We start from the raw sequence: 23,296 nt of genomic DNA, 5'->3' as shown, positions 1-23,296 counted from the left end.
GTGCTGGTCTGGGTGTGGATTCTACAGGGAGTTCAGTGTGGCTGGGGATGTCTATTAACATCTGGGGCCCAGGCAATCCTGACCTTGACCTTTAGGGCTGAAAGGACCCTTAGCGGCCACTGGCGGTCTGCCTCCTTCACTCTACAGATGAGGAAATGGAGGCCCAGAGAGAAGACACCTCCAGATCGCCCAGAGCCATGGTAGAGTCAGGGCCTTGTGCCCCAGCCCAGGGCAGCTGGCCCTGCTTTACGCGGGGTAGCCGGAGAGATGGACACAGCCACCAGCCTGGCCAGTCTACCATGAGAAGTGGCTGTTCTGACCCGCATCCCCGCGGGGCAGGAGACCGCCCTGCTCAGCTGCCCTTGCCGAACTCTTGCCCTGTGGCCCCGCATCCACCCCCTCCCCTTCTCCCAGCTCCACGAAGATCTGTGACTAATGACTCACTGTGCCTCAGCCCTGCCATGGCTGCCCATTAGCGGCAGGATCTGAGGGAGCACCCAAAGCTTCTCTAGGCCTCAGTTTCCCCCCTGATCAGAAGACAGCTAGGTGATGACCTGTGAGCCCTCGGCCCCCTCTGCTTTCTCCATGCGGGGCTCGCTGGTCTGGGCTCTCGGGACCCAAGGGTGCATCTCCAGGGACTCCAAGCTGTGCCTCCCTCCCACAGAGATCATCTTTCTCCGGGCCATCATGCCCGTGTATCCTGCCAACCACGCCGACATCATCTTCGACATCACGGAAGGGAACCTGCGGGATTCCTTCGATATCATCAAACGCTACATGGACGGCATGACTGTGGGTGAGTGGCCGGGGACGTTCAGGTCCTCCCAGGCAACGGAGGCCCTTTCGACCAGGCTGCTGGGGAAACCTCTCTGGGCCAACCCAAGTTCCATCTGAGTGCCCCTCCTAAGTCCCTCCTGTCCCTCAGGGCCAGCTGGAGCCTCCTCCCGCCCCTAAAGGCAATCACTGGCGAGGAGCAGGATCTGCTCCTGGCTGTGCACCAGGTCTCAGGGGGCAACCCTGAGGGCCTCCGTGTCCTGCCTGTGAATGGGCAGATTCACTAGATCTCTGTGTCGCGCTCATGAACCGACGATATCACACAGGTGACGCACTTGTGTCAGAGCTCGGACAGTCCCCTGGTCAGTGGGACCTGATGGAATTCTTAATCTTGTGGAGTGACAGAGGGAATAGCCAACAGGGGTCTGAGCCTGCGCTCTGGCCTCGGCCCCAGACCGCTTGCCTTGCCATGTGTCCAGTCAATGTCCCTGCCGGCGGGTCCTGCACAGCCCTTGAGCAGAGAGTGGGGGAAGGGCACCGGCCCATAAACCTCTCCTGAACAGTCGCCTTTTAGAGACCTCGAGGTCGTGGGTGATGGAAACTGTCACAGCGGCCATTTAGACTCTGAGCTGAGCAGCCACGGGCCAGGCCCTGTCCTCGCATGGGCCTCAGTTTCTCCATTGTGGGTGGGTGGCATGGACTTGGTGGTGTCCCGGCCCTGGATCCGAGCAGTGGCCCTTCTGCAGAGCGTTTTGGAACACGGTCTCTAGGTGGCGCTGTTGGCTCTCAGAACCAGGTCCCTGCGCCGGATGCCGCCAACCGTTGTTACCGCAGCAGCTGGAGACCCGGGATCGTTACTCCCCTGTTGCCAGAGAGCCATTTATAGCGACTTTACAAGCTCTTAAATGGGTTTGCATGTTGTAAACACGACTGAGTCATTTAGGGGCTCCCCACCCCCAGCCACCTCCTCCGCTAGTTGGCAGCAGGAATAATTAGTTAATTACAATTAATGGTACATCAGTCCTCACTGGGATTCCAGGGGGAGGGATGCAGTTGGGCTGTCAGCAGTCCTAAAACTGGCTGCTTGCCCTGAGTCACTGCCCACCCTGGGCCTCAGTTTCCCCCACGTTAGATGAAGAGGCCCGGGGGAGGGGAGCAGACGGGAGGAGGGAGGGTCAGGCTCTGTCCCGTTTGGGGGGTCATGGTGAGCGCTGCCTGCCAACACTGGCCTCCAGAAGCCCACCTCCTCCCAGCCCCGTGTGCGTGAGGCTGAGCCGGCGGGGGAGCAGCAACACTGCCTCACGGCAGGTAAATCACCCCCTCGCGCAGTGAATCACCCCCTCGCAGGGTAAAAAGTCACAGCTTTGGAACTGTAAGAGCCGGACTCAGAACCTTCTGCCTCACCCGCTCACTCTTTCCCTTCTGCTTTGTCCCTGAGCCCCCATCTGTCCGGGAGCCCGGACTGGACACTGCGGGGACACAGGTGAATAAACAGCACGCAGACCCTGCCCCGGGGGGCTTTGCATTCCAGTGGGGGAGAGCGACGGGCCCAAAACAGATCATCAAAATCTGACACTGAAGAGACTGACAAGCCTCTGTGGCCTCACAAGGCCTCTCTAGGGGGTGGCACCTTGTAGTGTTTGTGCCTCACAGTCCCGGTTAAATCCTTCCTGGGTGACCCACGCCTGGGGGTTGAGCAGCGGCTGGGCCTGGATCCAGTGCCCACCAGTGCATTTTTCTAGCCACATCTGTACTCCAGACAGAGTCAACCTGGGAGCCTCCGTTTCACAGCTTCCCATCCACTGGGGCAGAAAATCTTGGCGTGTCGGAGCCTGGAGGCTCCTAGAGACCATCTCTTTCCAACTGCTTTGTAGAGGGGGAAACCGAGGCCCAGAGAGGCGAGAGGGTGTGCCAGGCTTCTCACGGTGCCTCAGGGCAGAGTGGGGAACCGAATGGAGCCCCTGGGAATGGAATGTGCTGTCCCTCACTGCGCTTGGTCACGCGTGCCCTGGTCTTTGGAATCCGGGTTGGGGCTGCGTGGAGGAGGGCGCAGGCCAGCCCCGGGGCATTCGTTGTGCTTCCGGCGGACTCAGCCTCCTCCACTCCTCACTGTGCTTGCCGGGCATCCGTCTGGCCGGGGTTTGGCATGGGGTCCCAGGGTCCTCGTGCTGATGTCATCTCCCAGGTTGAGGACTGAGGCCAGGGGAGTCCGGATGGCAAGGTCTCACTGGGGTAGGACCTGAGCTGGCTTTCAGGTTGGGCTCTTGTCTCTGCCCACTGGTGGCTGCCTTATCTCTCTACTTGGGTCTCCTCCTTGGGTTTCCTTAGCCACCTCTTTCCACCTTTCCTTTCCACCTCTTTCCCTCTCTTCCTCTGCCCCAAATAACTCCTGTTCACCCCAGGAGCTCCTGGGCCCCTTGGGGTGGCCGTGGTGGTGCAGCTCCAGGCCTGTCCTCCTGTGGTGGATGGTTTGCTGCTGGGTCCGAGCCCGGGCATGAGTAGCCCACGAGCCGCAGCCAAATTGTTTACCCCGCACACCTCTCGGGTCTCACCAATACCTTCAGGGACGGGTGCGATCGTCTCCCTTGGGCCAAGAAGTCAACAGAGTTAAACCACCACACTGGGACCAGGCATCTGAAACTCAGTGGGGCCTGGGTATTTGCCAACTTGTTTTTAGGGGTGCAGTTCTCATTTCAAGCAACATCTTAGGAACCCTGTGTGTCAGTGGAAAGGAAGAGTTTTCTGGGGCCACTCACACCTGCTCTCTGTGTGACCAGCAGGATATGGGGGGCGGTTCCTGGGGCCCAAAGAGAACTAATGTGCAGCCCCACGCTGCCTGTACTGCTGGGAAGGGAGAGTGACCCACTCACAGGTGTCAGCTGAACACCTGCCCGCTTTAGGCCATGCCCTATATGGATACTGGACACGAGGTCAGGAAGGCTTCCTGGGGGAGGTAAGTTCTGAGCTGAGTCTCGACACTTGTGAAGAAGCGACTGACACTTAGTGAGAGCCAGGAGAGCAAGAGGCTTGTCCTTGGCCACTCGGTGTTGGGGGCAAAGCGGGCCTAGAGCCCCATGCTCCCCAAAAACCCGGGGCTAGAGCCCGCTGATGGCTGGGGCTGACTTGGGCAAAGTGACGGAGGGTTTGGATCCCAGAGAAACGCGGCGTGCACAAGCTGCCAGGACCCTGAGGCCACAGAGCTCATTCTGCCCCCGAATAACAGAAGGAGAAAGTGCCCTAAGTCTACTCAGAATGTAAAAGGGCCAGGCCTTCCCCTAATATATCCTTTAAAAGCCCGTTCTTAGCGGGGATAAAGGCGGCTCTGCCCAGGTCTGAGCCTGCTGTCTGCCCAAAGCCCGTGTGGCCACCCTGTTGCATTCCTCCTTCACCAGCTGTCAGAGAAAAATGAAGAAAGCATTTTTAGGCTGTGAAAAAATGCCCTCTTAATGCCTGAGGTACCCTCGGGCCACGACGAAGGCCTCCTCACCCAGCCCCACGCTCAGACTTCGCTCTGCGGGCTACGGGCTGCGGTCAGGGGCTGTGCCGAGACGGGCTCCTTCTGGTACTAGCTCGGCACTCGCAGGGGTCCCTGGCCAAGCGGGCGCAGGCCGGGTCCTGTCAGCCCCCCCGCCACTGGGGACTGCACCCTTCCCAGGCCCGGGCGGGTCTCAGAGCCTCACCCTCCCAGCCACCCCCCTCCTGCCGGCTTCTTTTCAGCTCTTTATGAGGACAGGAACAAAAATCTGTCGATCCTGAGGGTCAGCTTTGCCAACATTTCTGTGAAAACCTCCCCAAATCCAAGAGGAGCTGGGGAGCGTGTAGCCCGAGTGGTTTTTAGACCCACCTTCCGATTTTGTGCAGGCCCGGCCCATCCTTGGCCAGCGGGCGCGTGGATGGGGAACTTAGTGGCTTGCTGGAAGTTGGCCCCTCCTGCCGCACACCCGTTTCGTGAGCTGGGGGTGCTCGGGGAGCCTCGGGACAGCGCGTCAGCCAGGTGCGGCGTGAGTTCTGTGCAGGCCCAGGACTGGCCTTGGTTCCCCGTCAGCTGTGGACACACAGTAAGTGATCGGGTGTTTACCCAAGGCCACGCGGGAGGCCAGAAGCACCCTGGTCACACAGCCTCTGTGGGTCCCACCTCCCGAGGCAAAAACCGTCCCTGGCAAGAAAGGGCCACCAGACTGGGATGGAGCCGCGACTCCTCTCTGGGTCCTACGTTTCCTGCTTGGAGTGGAATCCTTCACACCGGGGTGCTGGTGCGTGAGGCGAGGTTCCTAAAATTTGACTGTATTCGCGGACATCCCTTATAAATGATGATACTTAAGATAAGAACAGCCCTAAAACTACTAGTTAGGGAGCCCTCCCAGCCCCAAAGTGAGCTGAAGCCAACAAGATGGGCTTGCTAATTGCTCTTCCGCAGCGAGTGGGGAGCTCCGTTTTGTAGTCTTTGCACGATTGCGGGGAAGGCTCTACTTTTACTAAAACAAGCAGGTACACAAGAGAACAGCCTGGTATCAGCGTCACCGGCAGTGTTAGTCTTGGGTCTCGTGAGATCTGACCAGTCTTTCCACTCAGACTGTGCCAAGACAGTCCCCGTGTTCTGGCTGCAGAGATCCTAGAAATAAACTGACCCATGTGGACTTCCCACGGGCGTGAATCGTAGCTTCCAGGGCGGGCTGCGCCTGGGCGCTGTCCCCGCAGCCCTTCAGCAGTGGCTCTCGCTTCCCGTTCTGCTCACATCCTGGCGCTCCGCAAGGATCCAACGTTGGCCGTGCTAGCGCCATCCCCTGCTTCTCTGCCTCTAGGGAGCTCACTGTCTCTGGAGCAGGACAGGAGAGCACAGAGGTGCTGGGGTGCAGAGCCTGGTGACCCCTGCCTGAGCAAATCTTTGTGGGCTGCTGGGAGGAGGTGGCACCTGGGAGGCTCGGCTCTGACCAGGTGAAGAACCAGAGAAGGCTGTTCCCAGACCTTGTTCCCGCCCTCAGCGGGATGGTGCTTTGAACATCGTGACCATATCAACTTCAAGGGGGTGTGGTCTTAAGCCATCACGTGTGGTCCGGAAGCTTCAAGACAACCCCTCCTACACGCGTCTCTACCCAAGTGTTCAGCCTTTAATGTCTGCGCTGGGCAACGCCTCTCAGCGGTACCCTCGGAAGGCTCTGGGGTTTGGAGTAACGTCACACTCTTCACGGACCCAGGGACCTGCCACTGAATGAGGCAGGCTTTACCTCCAGCGACTGCAGGCACGCGAGCCCTTGTACACGTGCATCAGCTCGCCTTCCGCACCCCCTCCTGCTTCCCGCCGAGTGCAGTGTACCTGGCAGTCTTGTCAACACTGTCGCCCCGTCACCTACCCTTCCCTGGAGTCCAAGAAACACACGCGGGCCTCCTGTGGCCCAGCCCCGGGTCGGCTCGAGGAGGCTGAGGTGGTTGAGAGGTACCCTGTGCTCTCTGGTTGCTCCCAGCCCAGGGAGGGAGACAGACACTAAAGCTGTACCTTCCAGCACAGAGCAGAATGTGCTGGACAGGCAGAGGAGAGGCAGCCCAGCCGGCTCCACGGGCGGTCAAGGGAGGCTTCTTGGAAGAGGTAACACGAGAGTTGGGTCTTGATAGCGGAGTAGGAGTGAGCAAGGCCAAGAGGTATTCCTGGCCCGGGGGCAACGGGACAAGAGGCAGGGGCTGGGAAGACACCCACACAGTCTGGTGCTAGCAGAGCAGGGCGAGAAGAGAGGCTGGAAGCGTCACAGGGCCAGGCCTCTGTGGACTTCGGTGGCCCACAGGGAGCCACTGGAGGTGTGCAGTGCTCCTTGGGAGGTGTGCACTTCCCGTGGTGCTTCTAGATCCCTCTGCAGCCTGCCATGGCGGTTGTCCCCACTTCGCAGATGAGAAGACTGAGGCCAGGGGAACTAAGCTGCTTGCCAGGGCCTCTCAGCTGGGGAGCACTTGAGGATGGAAGTTGGACCTGGACCACCTGTCTCCAGAGCCTCCCACCCTGATGGTCCCCATGGTGCAGCCCCGTTTTCCTCTGGTCTACACTGGCAGGCATCTCTACACTAGCAGCTGGTGGCAGTAGTCAGAGGGGTAGGTCATGAAGCATCTCCTTTCGAACAGCTGCAGGGCTCCCAGCCGTGGGGTCTTGGGCCTCAGGTCACCCCTTTGTGAGTAAAGAGCCCCTCTAAGCCCACATGGTCAAGAGACAGGGTTCAGACACTGCGTGCTGGGAGGGAGCAGGTCCCGGAACAACCTTCTCTGATCCTTCACCTGACCAGGGCCGACTCATTCTCGTTCTCACAGGCGGCCGCAGCAGGGGCTGCTCCTCGTGACCCTTGGGCCTGCCTCTTCCCTGTCTGCCTGTGGGGGCTGGTGGGAATGGGGGTCCGGGACCACCATGGGGAGCCGCTCAGCCTGGGCCAAGCCGCACCCTCTACGGGCACTTGCACCTTAGGGGGATTATGTGTAGGCCGGGCAGGACTCTGGCTAGAAACACGCTTTAATTATAACCTATGGGTCTGGAGAGAAATTTAGATCCCACTCCAGTTGTGACTTTGTTTCTGGGAAAGCCCTCTGGTCTGACAGTGTGTGTGTGTGTGTGTGTGTGTGTGTGCACATGCGTGTGTGCGTGGTGCGTGTGGGTGGTGGGTGTGAGTTTCTGGGTGAGTATGTGCAGGTGTGTGTAGGCATGGGGGAGGCTAAGCATCTAGGTCTGTAGGAGCATGAAGACAGGCAGGGGTACACACACAGGGTTTGATTTCTGAGATGGGGGATACTTGCCGGCTTGGGAGAAGGGTGACCCTGTAAGATCAAGGCTCAGCCTCGCGTCCCCAGCACTAAGCCATCCTGGACCCAGGGCCGGGGTCTGGAGGGTCTGCTCACAGCTTCACCTGGGAGGGGAGAAGTCATCTGGGGCCCCCATGTGCGTTCACATCCCCGTGCACAGAGCCCTTTGCAAGCTCGACACTTGGGTGCAAACCCCTCCTCGTGCTGCCTGGCGGGACGGCATCACTGTTGCTGTAAAACAAAACTGAACGGCCAGCCCTGGGTCCCGCGGCCAGCGAGTCAGAGCTGCGGCTGGAGAGCTGGGCGGCAACATGCCCACTTTGGCTTGAGCTCCCTGGCCTCGTGGGCTGCTCTGAGGCCCCTGGGCCCCCCGAGAAACTCGCCCTGGCACTGTGGCAGCTAGTTCTGCACTCAGTAAAGGCGGAATGAATGGAGGATCACGTGATTGTCCCACTCACCTTAGAGATGGTTCCCAGTTAGGTGCAGAAGGGATATGCCCTAATTATAGACGCCTATTAATGCAATTAGTTGGAAGGATTGTGTGAAGGCTCGTAGCTGTGCCTGGCCCGCAATGACTGTGCAGAAAGTCAGTCCTAGTGGGACTTGAGCCTCCTCTGTGGAGAGGGGTTGATGGCTCCCATTGCCCCGCTGTCCGTGCCAACCAGGGCACGGGCATCCTCATACAGTACCCCCTCTTAAAGCAAACTAAAAACATATAAGCTTTGAAATAGCATTCTGATTTCATCTGTGGGTAGAAGGATTCTTACTCGATTACAAGTTTGCTGTTTGAAAATTATCAGTTGTTGGGGTGGCTCTTCTGGGGCAAATGTGATCATGTGGCCACAATCAGAGCCCTGGACTCAGGGTGAGACTTTCTGGGCTTGATTCTTCTTCCCTGTTTCTAACTGTGTGACCCCAGGCAGTCCGCATAACCTCTCTGAGCCCCAGTTTTCATCTCAGCGAAACCGCCTCAATACTTGCCTTGCTGGGCTGATAACCGGGAGGCCTGGAGGGGACGTGCGTACTTGAACGTAGCTGGGTGTGGTGTTTGGGATGAATGAGCCGCCGTGGGGAGCCGTTCGGAACTGGAGCAGGTGAGAGCTTTGTGTCACCTGAGGGAATGACAGCCCCGGGAGTGTTCACTCCAAAGCAGCTCCAGCTGCCTGGGGGCCATCCTTGTGGCTTGGGCCGGCGAGGCAGGCCCAGCCAAAAGCAGGATGGTGGAGGCTATGCCTTCCAAGTTCTGCCATCCTTGAATTAGCTTGTTCATTCAGCAAGAACATCCTGGGTTCCTACTCTAGGCCAAGCCCCGGGCTGGGCACTGGACTGCCAACTTACACCCAAGCCACAGAGCCTGCTTTCATGGAGCTGTCTCCTAGCTTCCCTAGTATCCTGCCATCTGAGCTCCTGTAGGCCCCGTAGCTGTTCATGTCTCAGAGGGAGAGAGAATTGGTCTGTGGCAGGCCTGCCACATCCAGCTGAATATGTTGCGCACTGCAAAACCCTAGGGGGTTACCATATGCAGCCTCTTCCATGTGCAGTGCACAACATACGGACTAGTACATGGCAGCCCTGGTACAAGACCTCGTGAGTGAAGATCCCAAGCTCACAGCGCCTCTGCCCGCCACTCCCACCCCCAGGGAGCAAAGCGCTTGCTTGCCCAACAATATGGCTTCAGGTCCCTGTTAGCTGTCCCAGCAGGCGGGGTGCAGATCACCTCTTTAAAATCATTACCCCCTAAGGGGTTAAACATGTGCTGCTGACCCCGTCCTGCGGCCTGATTCAGAAAGCTTGGCCTGGGATCAGTACACATTACAGATGACACTGAGAAATTCCACCTAAAAACAACAGTGCGGCTGTCCCTGCCGGGTGACGAGTGATTGGCCCTGTCCCGGCTTTCACGGCAAATCCTGGGGATTAGGCGCTCTCTCTCCTCCTGGAGGCACAGCCCGCCTGTCACCCCGGGCCACACCCTGGCCCACAGCCAGCATGTTTCCTGGGGTGACGGCCCAGCTGCCTTGGGGCCCGGGATGGGCTGTGGCCTGACTCCACCATGAGGGCTGGCAGCCTCCCTGAGGGCGGTGGGAGGGAGAGGGTAGGTGGGAGGGTCTCTTGAAGGGGATGGCAGGGATCCCAGGGAGCAGAGATGGGGTGAAGGGCCCAGGGCCCAGTGCTGTGCCTGGCCTCGTCACCATGCTCAAATGACAGCTTTAGGCCCCAGAACCCTATGAGAAGGGCTCTCCACCGCCAGTTTCACTGACAGACTCTCAGAGGTCACCCCATCACACAGCTGATGATGCCCCCAGGCAGCCCTCCAGGCTCACACTGGACCCTCCGAGGGCTCGGTGGGGCTCAGGGCTTTGGAGTCCACCCAAGTGAGGCACGCAGGGAAGCCCGCTCCTGCCCAAGCGGCCCCAGAGGCCTGAGCTGGCCCCGCTGAGCTCGGCCAAACATCCCTCCTCTCTCAGCAAAGTGTTTCCATGTCACGGCAAAAGGTGCTCTAGCCACTCGGTTCCTAAAGCCAGGAGCTGGGGACCCTCTACAGTGGCTCCCCTCACACCCCCACAGCCAACTGTAAAGCCCCCGCTGCCCAGCCAGAGAGATGTCCTCCACCTAGGCCTGTCCTTGTCCTCCTCAGCGCTCAGCATTCTTGTCCCTCCTCTCTCTCTGTCCCCTGTGTCCAGCAACCCCAGCTTCAGACCCTCGGAAGCCGTGGCCTCTCTCTTCTTCTGGACATTAGCTAGGATGTTCCCTGTTTCCTCCTCCTTTAGGTGAACTCCTATCCATCCCTTAAAGCCCTGTTTTCCGCACCCCCACAGGCTCTGTATTTGGCTCCTCCCCTGTGTTCCACAACAGCCTGGATGGGCCCCTTTGGGGACCCTTCTCATACCCCTTCTTCCAGCAAACGATGTCTGTGCCCTGCAGAGCAGGTCCTGGTCCAGGAGACACAGCAGTGACCTAGAGAGACATGCAACCCTGCCGCATATTCATTTTATTCCAGAAGGTGGGAGCAGACAAGAAATGAGTAGAATATGTTCGTGGTCAGGGGGTGGTGAGTGTGACATGGAGGGCTGGAGAGGGGGAGGGGCTGGGTGGGATGTGGGGCAGAGAAACAGCTTTAAATCTGGTCATCGGAGATGGTTGTCTAACCCGAGGAGCTGAGGCAATGAGCCACATGGAAATGTGAGACAGAGAGCACGTGCAAAGTCCCTGAGGCAGCAGGAATAGCATGTGCAAAGTCCCTGAGACGGAGGGAAGCCTGGTGTCTTTGAACCACAGCAGGGAGGCCGATGAGGCTGGAACAGAGGTGTGAGCTGGTGGCTGGTGAGGCGGGGTCTTAAGGACTTTCAAGGCCTCTGGCTTTTGCACTGAGTGAGGTGGGAGCCACAGGAGGGTCTTGAGGTGAAAGGTGAGATGACCTAATGCTTTAAAGGTTGACTCCGAGTGTGGGGCCGAGGCTCTCCTTAGCCGGCTGAGGCGATGGTGGGCCCCCATGTGGGCCCAGCAGAAGGCGTGAGAGGGAGACAGATTCAGGTGTCATTGGAAGGGGGTGCCACGTTTTGTTACGGGGTAGTGTAGGGCGGATAACCCCACAGATTTTGGGCTGAAAAAGAGAAGACCGCTGAGAGGGGAAGGAAGGCCAAGACGTGGCAGCTTCGGGGGGGCTGGAGGTTCAGTTGGACACTGGGATCAGGACTCCACGGCCCCACAGCGGCACTCCGTGGAACCGATGAGCCTGGGAGACGTTAGCGTGTGGGTGGTAGTCAGAGCCCGAGACCCCGTGAGCTCACCGAGGAGGCGAGTATAGACGCGGAGAGAAGAGGCCGAGACGGGGCGCACAGCTCTTGTGCCCCGGTCGGGGCGAGCCGGCGAGCCTGCGGTGATATCCTGGAAGAGGGGAAGGTGTTTCCCGGAGGAGGGCACACCCATTGGATCTGGTGACACCCAGGCCCCTGGTGACCCTGGCAAGGCCCTCCCAGAGAACAGGATGGGGGAGATGCTCAGAGCAGGATAACTGGAGGCTCCTGCTGGAACAAGAGCCGAGGAACGCACGCGCCCACGGCAGCAGCGCGGAGCTCACGGCCTCGCAAGCTCTTGCTGGATTTTCTGGATTTGCTCTTCTAAAGATTGTGAATTCCAGGAGGCAAGGACCTACGAGGGGCTCCTCTGTGCAACGGCCCCCTCCATCACCCTGCTCGTTAGTCTTTCTCGCACACACGTGTGTGTGCACACACCCACCACACTAGGGGGTCACCACCCAGGCCCAGGGTCCGCTGAATTCCAGAGTCACCACGGGGTTAAAGCGATCCCAGAGCAGACTCTCAGCGTCCCCCGAGGTGGCCCCCGGGGACTGTCTGTGCTCAGCCAGGATGATTCGTGAGCCTCCTGCTGCCACTGTCATGCACCTTTGGAAAAGCCTTTGATAGCACCGGGCACACTCATAAATCGTTCTTTATTTAAAAAAAAAAAAATACAGTGTTTTAGGCAAACAGCAGTGGAGGCATGTCATGCAAACTCAGGAAAGGAAGGTTGGGTGAAAATCCGAAATTTCGAGGCTCCTGGCCTCAAACCATAACGTGCAAAGGACCCAGATGCCTTCGTCACCCGTTAGCAGAAGAGCCTCGATGTCAGGCGTTTCTGGACGGACTCTGCAAGGAATGTCTGCTCCGTGGCCGAGATGGGGGCCCCAGCGTCCCAGCTGTCACCGCCGGCAGACAAAGAACTCACCCCCCGGGGCCAGCTGTGAGCCAGGCACTCTTCCGGCACGTCGGGGATCCTGCCTGCAGCAGGCCTGTGGGTGATTCTCCCCATCCACAGAGGAGGAAACTGAGGCTCGGGCTCAGGGAGCGTGAGTCAGGAGAGCGAGCACACAGGGTGTCGGGACTCCGGGCTATGACCTTCCAGGGCGACCTTGGGCAGGGCGAAGTCCTACTCTTCGGGGTCCGGCCAGTCCTGAAACCCCCTGCAGCTGCGCTTCTGAGCACGCCCCAGACTGTTCCTGCCAGGCCGGCTTGTCCGCCGAAGTTCAGCCGAGACGAGCTCCTCGGTGACACTTTCACGGGCGGCCAGTGCCCAGTCTGGGGTGAGCTTCCCCAAGCTCCCCGGAAGCCTCTTTCCTCACCTTCCGAGCCTCTGCGGCCTCGCCCTCTACGGCCGACTCCCCCAGGGGGCTGAGAGCTCCACGAGGACCCAGCCGGCTCCGGGCAAGCTTGTGCCCACAGCGCCGGCTCCGGGCTTGCCAAAGGAGGGAGAAGAGTGGGCGCCGTGTGGCAGCGGCGGTGGGGGCTTCGGGGCCCGCTCGGAACTCGGCAGCGGCACACTGGGCCGGTGTCTTAATTCCTTGGGGCCTTATCACCTCTGAAGAAAGAGGTGATGTAGCAGGGGGCAGGACTCCTCCCTCCGGTACTCCCAGCCCTAATCCTATGTCCCCTTGGCAAGACTGACACACACTTGCCTTTCCATGACCTTTGCGCCTCCTGGGGGGACTGCGAGGGGTTCAGTGTGGCAGCAGCGGAGCGCTAACAATGTGGGGGACCCGAGCAAGGTGCTTCACCTGCTGGGAGCTGGGGGTTGGGGTGGGGGAGACAGGATATTTGGCAGAGCCATAGCACAACCCCAGGATCAGACCTGCATTCTAGAAGGCTAGCTGTGGCCGCAGCGAGGGGAGAGCTTTGGGGGTGAGGAGCAAGTGTTGTAAGGTCAGGCATGACCTGAGGCACGGTGGGGTGGGGCTAGAGCAGACAGGAGGGTCTGGACACTCTTGTGCATGGAAGCCGTCTGTCCCCACGGTGACCGAGTGGGATGGAGAGAAGCCAGGAGGCCTGTTGAGGAGGGGTCCGCGTTCTCTGGAGACTGGAGAAGGGCAGCAGATTTAGGGGGAGGGGCCGTCTGGGGGGATCTGAGCAGATGAGCTTGGGTCTGGGGCCGAAAGACCCCAGCAGGCACAGGTAGGGACAGGAAATGATTTTTTTATCCCTTCTATCATGGGCGGCCTTTTGGCCAACGGTTACAGTCCGTGCGTTAGACGGCGAATCCCTTCCAGAAAAGGGCCCAGCCTCCTCTTCCTCTGGTGAGCCACACAGCTCCGTGGAAGGGGCTTTGTGTGGCCCAGGACTGACTCCCCGACGCTCAGAACTCACTCACTTCCCCGCACGGCGCCGGTTTCCTCCTCCAGGAGCACAGACAGTGATGCTGACGTGAGGAGGACGAGACGGCAGACAGGAGTGGTCATCTTGAGGACAAAGCACCGTAGAGACATCAGTTTCCTGTCAGGGAACGAGGCCGAAAGGTCTAGCGCAGAGCGACCTTGCCTTCCACATTCCTCCTGGAGGGGAAGGCTGGCCTCGGGGGGCTGCCTCCCGTGCGGCCGCCTGCATCCGCCCGGTCCGAGCTGCTCGCGCTCCGGGGAGGCCGGTGTGGGGAGCACATTTATAATAATCGAGAAGTGCGGAGGGCGAGTTCTGCGGAGACATGTTGAAGGCCATGTGGTATTTTCAATGTGCAGCCCAGACACCTTCCTCCTTCCTTCCAAGCTCCTGCTCGCGTGTTTCTTAGGGCAAGGAGGGAAGACGGAGTTTCAGGAGCTCAGTTCCTCCACTGCCGATTACAGATGGGACTGCTTCGTGGTTCCTTTCTGCCGTGCTTGCCTTCGATGCAGGCCAAGGCAGCACGTTCTGGAAGCTTCTTCCATGTCACGTGGCACTGCGAGGAGGAAGGTGATGCAGGGGGATGGGAAGAGCTGAGCTTCGGGTCCGTCCCCGCTGGATGGCTTCCGGAGGTGGGGGCTGTGTGGCCTGAGGCGTCCAGCGCTCGAGCCCACTCCACTCCCCCCAGGGAAGGGTGGGGAAGGTCTGCTCCCGAAGGCACCGCGGTGAGGACTTCAGAACCGATAGGCATGTGGGATCCACTCATTGCCCTTCCCCTTCACCGGCTGCGTGTCCCTGTCCCAGCCCCTCCGTGCTCTAGTGCTGGTGGTGCCGCTTTCTTTTAAGTAATCTCTAGGCCCGACGTGGGGCTCGAACTCACAACCCTAGGATCAAGCGTCACGCACTCCCGACTGAGCCAGCCAAGCACCCCATCTAGTGTTTTGCTTTCTAAGTAGCCACAGTGTATCTCTGTTTTCTTGGGTTTTCCTCTTTGCCGTTGGTCTGTGCTCTTCATTCTCCTCTGCAGGGAGCATCGTTTGTACCGCGGACACCTCACTGAGACGTGCGTAATGACGGGCCCGTCCCCGTTGCCCGTCACGTCTGGGTTTGTCGGGGCCACGTGGGTCTCCTCTGACCGCCCGGCTCTCGGTCGCAGCACCTCGTCCTCACAGGCCAGCACTCCGCCTTCCCCCCTGCTCGTGGCTCTGCGTGGCGGCCGCCAAGGCCAGACAATGAGGCCTGGCTCTTCCTCGCCGGCCCCTTCCCGCCCGAGCCGGGAAACTCAAGGACCCGCAACCACTGTATGTTCTCCCTTCCGGGTGACAGTTTCCACTTCACGAACGGTACGTAATGTTTTCGTGTACGTTCGTTCATTCAGTCATTCGGCAAATGTAGGTCGAGTGCCTCCTGTGTGACACATGCAAAGTAGCACAAAGGACCTGTTCCCTGCGACACGCAGGAGACACCGGAGTGGCCTGGAAAGACGGGGCTATTGGCCTCCGGACTTTCACAGCCGTGCGGAGACTGATGACCCCCAAGAGAGCAATGGCCCTCTAGCCTGTCTCCAAGGAGCGATAGCTCCTCACTCTTTTTACTCTGTGGGCTGCGACTTTCTTACCCATCTTTCCTAAGCCGGATCTCTCTGAAACGCACGGTTCATTTCCACTGGCACGAGAGCACGGCGAAGTTCCGTGGTGCGTCATGTGGCTTGTGAAAATCCTCTCCGACAGCCCCGTTCGCGCCGTTACACCTCGTCGGTCAGAATCACAGGGCTTCTGGGTTGACAGCTGACCTTGAGAACGCATGGTGACTTGCCCAAGGTCACACCGTTGGTCCGTGTGCGGTGAGCCGCGGAACCCGAGGCTAGGATTCCGGGTCTCCTCCTAGATCAGCATCTGTGTCAGAGACAAGACCCGTGCAGGGAGCTAGCTCCACGGCTGCTTTCCGTCCTTTCAAATAACGGGCGGGCACTCGGGTGCCACTCTGAGCAGCAGATGCTGGGGGCAAGGAGCGGGGAGGGGGTGGCTTGAGGACCAGGAAGGCTGACCACAGACCCCCAGGATGACCAGGGTCCCCGCTGGACCCGTGTGCTTCCTGTGGGGTTCCCGGCTCTCAGCACATCAGCTGCAATTTACACAGCAGAGACCAGACGTGAAGGTGAAGCGCCCGAGGGGCCTACATTTTTCAAAGGCGAAAAAAAAGGCTTAATTATATCTTTACGAGGCACAGACACGCCGAGGAATACCAGCAGCGTCTGAGACCTGAAGCAGAGATGCCAGGGACGCGGATTTGGAAGATGAACACCGCTGAACCCGGCACTGCGGTCTTTTTGTTGTTGTTCTGGGGCTCCGGGAAGCTGGGGAGGCGCAGACCCCAGCAGGTCAGATGGACACGCCAGGCACGACGGAAGAGCATGCCTCCCTTTGGCCTGCATGTTGTTGCTGGACTGGTCATTAACTACCGTCCTTCCAGAACCTTCTGTGGTTCCTCTTTCCTTCAGGACAGAGTTTTCCACAGTCTCGGAAGGGAGACAAAACTCTGTCCTGTCTGGGCCTCAAGGACTGCCGCCCCTTCTTTCCTCCTTTCCTCCTGCTCTCTTTCTTCCTCACCTTTATCTCACTCGGTCATCACGATGGAGCTCCCTCTGCGCGGGGCTCCAGGCCCCGTGCTGGGGACAGTGGGACGCCCGAGTTGCAGATGCCATCTCCCTTGAAGGGGAGCTGACTGCAGCTTCCCAGGCATGGGCAGAGGCGGCATTATAGCTGCAGGGACAAAGTATCATGGACCCCAGGGCTGGGGAGGCTTCATGAAAAAGGACCTAAGCAGTCTAGCTGGTCCCCCAAGCCTGGTCCATAGCAGACACCAATATCACATCTACAGAATCGAGTTGATGGGCCGGGGTGGGGGGGGGGGGGAGTTGGACCCCCTGGGGGAGGCTTTTCAAACTCTGTGGGGTCACGGAGGGGCAGCACGAGTCTCTCTTCTTCCCTGGCTTGTTTCCCTGCAGTAGGAAGGTTGATGGTGGCTCTGAATGGATGCTGGTCTAGAATCAGTGGTGGGGAGGAAGCCAGAATGGATGGATGGGTGGGTGGGTGGATGGATGGTTGGGTGGGTGGGTGGTGAGTGCATCAGTGGGTAGGAGAGCTGTAAAGAAAGAAGTGACATCAGGAGAAAACCTGGCTTTGGTCAAAGGGAGGGCTAGGAGGTAGAACTCAAGCTCGGACTATGCTGGGAATGGAGGGAACATGTTCACCTGAACCAGAGCTCCAGGGGAAACGTGACTGAGCAGAAGACGCCATGGTCATGTCCACAGAGTGGATGTGGCCCGGAAAGGGCTCTCTGGGTTGGCTGGGTTTGTGGTTAGAGGCGGGGGTTTAGTGCTGACTTCGGGTCAGAGGGAAGGGGCCGAGAAGCCCCCTCTGGTGAGGTGGGGGACCCGGGCGGTGGGAGAGAGGGGACACACTTCTGAGCCCTCCTACGTGCACTCACGATTTCTTATTTCCCACTGGCAACACGCATATTTGTTCCGCCTTAATCATTTTTCTTGTTAATCGCCGAGACCCTGCGGAACCCCGGCTCTGAGCGTGACCTGCACCAGATTCGGGCCCACCTCCCCGGGGCCCCTCCCAGTGCCCCCTTCGCTAACACAGCCCCCGGCTTCCCCCACGCCCCTTTGTCTCAGCGCCGAGCCGCAGCCGAGCAACGAGCCGCGGCCTGGCAGGGACAAAACCTGGGAAAGTGCCCAACGTGACGGATGTTGTACAAACGTTTTCTACACATTTGGGGCCTTCCTTTCGGTCCAGTTTTAAAATCAATCTGGTAAAAATACTCAACACTTGCTCTGGTTTCCTGTCAGGCAAGAATTCAGCCATACTTTGAACATCAGATCACATTCAAGCTGGAATCGCGAAATGCTTTTTGGCCGTCCAGTAGTCATTTCTGAGGGAGGAGGAGGAAGGTGTCCTCCTGCTTGTTTTGTTTCTGATTTTGAAGGTTGCTTTCTTTCATTGCTGTTTCACAGAAGAGCCCGTTAAAACGCAGGAAGGTTAACAAACTCTTCTGGGGTCGTACCGCCGTTCCCTGTCCCCACGCTGAGCCACAAGGACAGCCCAACATTTCCTTAGCGTGTGCTTGGCAACACCCAGAATGTCTGTGGGTCTGGACCCTTCATGCTATTCAAATGTGTGTGCATAATAATTTTATAATATTTCTATTTAACGTACAAATGTATATACATTTTCTATTTCTATATAATATTCATAAATTTATATAAAATATATAGATATAGAAAATTTTATATATGTTTAAAATATATAATATATTTTATATAATATTTATATAAAATACTTTTAATATATATTTTTAAAAGATTTTTATTTATTTATTTGACAGATGAAGATCGCATTAGGCAGAGAGGCAGGCAGAGAGAGAGAGGGGGAAGCAGGCTCCCTGCTGAGCAGAGAGCCCGATGTGGGGCTCCATCCCAGGACCCTGGGATCATGACCTGAGCTGAAGGCAGAGGCTTTAACCCACTGAGCCGCCCAGGCGCCCCAGATTTTTAATATATTCTAAATAAGTATATTTACATATTTCATATTATCTAGTTATATATTTGGCATTATAATAATAACATATATAAAATTATAATCTGTATCACATATTAATTATATGCTATATAAACAGAATGATGATTAATAGAAAGAAATACATATCTGATCGTTGCTTGGAGAAATGTACTCTCCACTCCACTGTTCCTCTGTCCCAAAATAGTTCTCACCTCCCCCGGCCTCTCACCTCTTCCTTGAAGACACGGAAACTCCTCTGAGCGCTGGAAATAGAGCAGTAACCTCTGTCCCCAGCGTGGGAGAAGTCAGGAGGTAACCCAGGCCACTAGTGGCCTCAGGTAGCACTGTGGGCCTCAGGCCAGGGGAGAGGAGAGGGTGACACGGAGGGGGGCTATGGGGGAGCCCCCACCAACCCGTCCAGATTCTATGCCCGGGAGGGGCAGGCGGGAGTGGCCGGGTCGTCAGGGGCCGCTGACAAGCCCGCATCTTTAGCAGCTGAAGATGTTTTGGGCGTTCCCCCAGGACAAAGCCACAGTGTCACCGCCAGGCAGGGGCAGAGAAAGGGTGCTGACAGCCTGCAGACTATCTCTCCATCAGAGCAGAAGCCCTTGTTTACTTAGAATAGCCTGGAATTCTGCCTCGGCTGTTGGGCATTTCACTTTTGAAACATAAGCCCAGAGAGTGAAAGGGGGAATGGCACACCCAGATTCCCCTTCTGACCGTGAACTTGGCGTTCCTGATCAGAAACCAGCGCCGCGGCAGGAGGCCTTTGCCAGCCTGCAGGCCCCCCAACCCCGAGCCTTTGACATGGACAGAGGCAGCCATGGGGGCCTGACCACGACGCCCTGGGCTTGGTTCCGAGGTCTGGGGTGGGGGCTCAGTAGTCTGATGCAGGAAACAATCAGGGGCGAGTTCGCAGCGCGTGGTTGCGGAGCTGCAGCTCCCCAGCTTGCTCTCTGCCCGCACGCTGGGGCAGCACACCACGATAGTCCGCTGAGAGGCGCTGGTCCGCACTTCCCACCCCTGCCTCAGTGACGTCACCTCTGTGGCTAAAAATCAGCCATGGAAATTGTGCAATCCAGCAGGAGACCCACCCCTCCACGGCACGTGACTTGGGGCAGGTCCTAATATCAGAGCAGGTGGGACGGAGAAAGGACTTTGGACATCATTCATGCATAGATGTCAACAGCTGTTGGTGGCACCTGCTTGGCCATGCACCGGGGATCTATCCACCTGCAGACTGCTTGTGTTGCTTCCTCCTCCAAGAAGCCTTCCCTGACTCCGTCTGGCCAGGCTAATGCCCACCGTAGCCCCATCTGTCTCCTCCCAGAGGGCAGGAGAGTTTGCTCTGAGCCTTTGGGTATCCTGCAGAGGCAAGCAGGTGCCCACAAAGCCTGACCTGGAGACAGGGAGACGGCCAGGCGAGTTTGGAGAGAGTGACAGAATCTGATCTTCCCCTCCAATCCTGCTCCCCTCCAAATCTCAGGGTGCCTTCCAAGCTGGGCTTTGAGCCTTGGCAGAGCCCATGACTGGAGGCTGCCAGTCATGGCCTTCGTTGGTCCCTCTGTCACCTGTCCCCGCCTATCCTCCTGCCGATGGTGCTGGCCAGGCTCTGCTGCTCAGGCTGCACCGCTCTGAGACTCTGTTGGCAGATGCTTCTTGCTCATGAGTTCCCACCAACACCGAGCAGTGAGCTCAAGAGTCACCCTCCACTGTGATCTTCCACGTCACAGAAGACAGGATCACATGTGCTTTGCTCCTTCTGCTGGGTCAGAACTAGACACGGTAGGTAGGAAGGAGAGGGACGGGTGTCTCCTGGTTGTCTACGCCACACCAGGCCCGCTTTTAGGCTCTTCCAAATCCTCTGTCAGGTAGATGGCCGGAATGAACTCACAGTCATTTGTCCTCTGGAGGTGGAAACAGAGCCCAGGGGCAACCACCAGGAGGTAGACGTTACTCCACAGGGGATTCAAACATCTGGCTCAGCGTGGATGTGAGGAGGTCTAAGATGGCTTCTGTTCTTCTCCCCAGGTGTCGTGCGCCAAGTGCGGCCCATTGTGGGCCCGTTCCATGCCGTCCTGAAGCTGGAGATGAACTATGTGGTCGGGGGTGTGGTGTCCCACAGAAACGTCGTCAACGTGCACATCTTTGTCTCCGAGTACTGGTTCTGAGGGCCTGTCCGTGCCATGCGGCCACACCTGTGTCTCCAGGCCAAGTCGTTGCCACACCAACCGTGCCTGTCCCCGTCGACATTTCTTAAATTGATGTATTTGTCTTAGCGTTAGGCCAACATGTATTAAGCCAGATGAATAAGTTCATCTGGTGTATTTTGGTATTTAAATAACAAGTCCAGTTACTCAACTGTCTGTTGAAAACCTTGCTTATTTTTTGACTCCAAGGTTAAAGTTTGCTCCCATTCTCTGCCCTGGCAGAGGGGTGGGGGTGACTGGGCATTGGTAAGGACCAAGAAAAGAAAGACATTTTTTCAGGGGGCAGCCAGTCTAGACGCCAAGAGAAAACCAGTTTCGGCACTGATCATATGTAGTTTGACATCTGGTACTTTTTTCGCCAATCGGATGCAGTGTGTCCAAGGACGCAGGTGCTGTCCAGTAGCAAGTATGACCGGCTCTGCCCCGATGCCTCGGGAAGCACTTAGAAGGTGCGTTACAGATCTGTTAAAGCAGGAGAATTTCCTCAGGAGAGGCAGAGCCTGTTAGGTTTAAGTGCGGCCCCTGCGCGGTCAGCGAGGGAATGGCCGGCTTCGCTCCGCACTGTGCATCCGTCCTTTTTCATCGGAGGTGGGGAAATAAACAGCTTTGTCATCCTCCTGGTGGCCTGTGCATGAGGGTCTGTCAAGAAGGGGGTTCTCCGCTAGCAAAGCGCCTGGGACTGTCCCTTCACACCTTCTCAGCCAGCCTCCGGCCCCCTGCGGAGGTTTTGGGTGGGGCCCAGCCTGTGCGTAGGAACAGCTTCCCACCCCGGTTGTTTCCGATTCCTCACCCGCCCTCTGACAAGTGCGGTTCAAGCGGCCCCTTGCCCCACGCCCAGCCCTGCCTGACGAGATGGTGTTCCGTATGGGATTCTGGTCCCCTCTAGAAATCAGCGAGGAGAAATAACGATGATCTTCAGCAGGAAGGAGAGACCCCCAGGGCACAGGGAGTCCCCACGCACCCAGCCTGTGGTGCTTCATTTATTTGCTCCCGGAACCCGAGGTGGGCATGACCCGACACAAGTTTGAGGTGAGCAGACAGGGGTCCGAGAGAGGGACATCACGGCCCAAGTCGCAAGCTTTTTAGGGACACGGGATTCAAAGTCAGTTTATCAGACGCCGAACTCCACTCATCCGTGAAGCCCTGTGTCAGAGAGATGTGGTCAGGCCGGGTCTATAAGGTGTCCCAACACACTCAGCATCGCCAGGGAGCCCGGCCCCGCCCATGCTCGGTAGCACCCTGGGACCCACGGGGATTCAGCATCAGGGCCCCTTGCTCCCACACATGCCCCTCCTCTAGATGCCCTTTGCCCCGGGTTTATCCCAGCTTCTTAGGCGGAGACCCCGCTTGGGGCTCAGAGCCTCTCTCTTCCCATGCCCCGGCTCATCTCAGCAGCCCGGACCCTGGCACTGGCTGAGATCGTAGCCCCCCAGGGGACGTCACCCTCGCTGGGATTTCACTGTGGCTGGTGTTCTGGTCATTCAAATGAGCGCTACTCCCACTCTGCGGGGTGGGGTCTCTAGCCGTCTTTGGGGACTCCTGCGTTTCTGAGGTCCCTCATTCAGGGTATTGTTCTGTCAAAGCCAGGCCGGGGCCAGGCAGGCACAAGACCTGCAGGGTCTGGGCATCTTGAGGTGCTGGGAAGGGGGGGAACGGGGGGGAGGACTGGACAGTCCAGGAAGCCATATCAGCAGCTCTGGATGCCAGTGAATTGGGGTCTTGGTGGGGAAGGGGGGACCTGGGGTCCGATCACAGGAATGGAAGCCTGGGGTGATGGGCAGGAAGTGAGAATCCACTTGGGGTTCTGGTTTCCTGCTTGCAATGTGGAGGACAAGTATGCAAGGGCCAGGCATCTGGGCCCGGGCCCTCAGAGAGGAAGGTTCCCCGCTCCTGGATTCCTGCGTGGGGCAGAGTGGGCGACGGAAGCAAGGCCCCCTGGAAAAGGCCTTCCCAGGAAGGAGCTGCCGTTGGTGGGCAGAGCCGCCTCCTGTCTCGGACTGGCTCTCAGAGCAGCATATGGCCCATCAACCTTCCTGAGCGTGGCCCGGGGCTGGGGGGCGTGGGAGGGGGGCAGAGGGAAAGTGCTGAGGGCAGGGAGCTGCCCGGTGGAAAGCAGAGGGGAGAAGAGCAAGCCAGGCCCTTGCCCCACCTGACACAGAGCCAGAGAGGCCGGGTCAGACCCCACCTCAGCAGGGGCCAGCAGCCCGGGTCACCGCCATCCGCCCAGCCTGTTTCTGCGCTTGCAAAGTGGAGGCAGAGATCCCTGCCCGCCCCCCAGCCCTCCATGGCAGCCCGCGGCGCTGGAGACCGGGAGCACAGCTCTGCACCTGTCAGGAGCCGCGTGCCTGTCCGATCTTACTTCACTCATCGTTCAAGTGATGATGATGACCGTGACAGCGATGGCCACTGTCAACCAGGCCACACCAGTGCGCTCTGCGTTTCCTTTTCTTAACCACCCATGAGAGCCCGCGGAGACAATTGTGTCGATTACACAAGAGCCCAACTTCTCCTATTTGATATCGTGCTCTGGCTTGGGCACCCAACGGACCAATACGTGTCCCATTATTCTTGCCAAGGAGTTCCTGCCAGGGCCCAGCTTCGGCTGCCTTCCCGACCGGCAAACAGGAACCAGCCAGGCCTCTGCGCCCCATACAACAGTGATCGCTTTTTAATTGTGGTCTTAGGACAAAATAATAGAGGGCAATCACTATAGGGAAAGCAAGTTCATAAGCAGGATGAGAGGCCAAAGGCACACACACACTTGACCAGATCATTTTTGCTGATTTGGTAGTCGAAGAAAGTTGGAAAGAAGGTTCCAGAAGGTCTG

The 23,296-nt window shown here is 58.1% G+C and overlaps 1 protein-coding gene across 1 annotated transcript in view; it reads left to right on the top strand.

The window, feature by feature from the left end:
• Nucleotides 1-21,087, top strand: part of FBLN1 (fibulin 1) — a 79,667-nt gene extending 58,580 nt beyond the window's left edge. The window contains exons 16-17 of the mRNA XM_032345930.1: nt 665-796; nt 20,291-21,087. Of these exons, the coding sequence (XP_032201821.1) occupies nt 665-796; nt 20,291-20,430 (272 nt within the window). The 3' untranslated portion in view covers nt 20,431-21,087. The remainder of the gene's footprint in view (nt 1-664; nt 797-20,290) is intronic.
• The last annotated feature ends 2,209 nt before the right edge of the window (nt 21,088-23,296 follow it).

Source organism: Mustela erminea, chromosome 6 (genome assembly GCF_009829155.1).
Source record: "Mustela erminea isolate mMusErm1 chromosome 6, mMusErm1.Pri, whole genome shotgun sequence".
Classification (NCBI taxonomy): Eukaryota; Metazoa; Chordata; class Mammalia; order Carnivora; family Mustelidae; genus Mustela; species Mustela erminea.
Note: the sequence above shows the minus strand (reverse complement) of the source record. Positions and strands in the feature narration are given on the sequence as shown.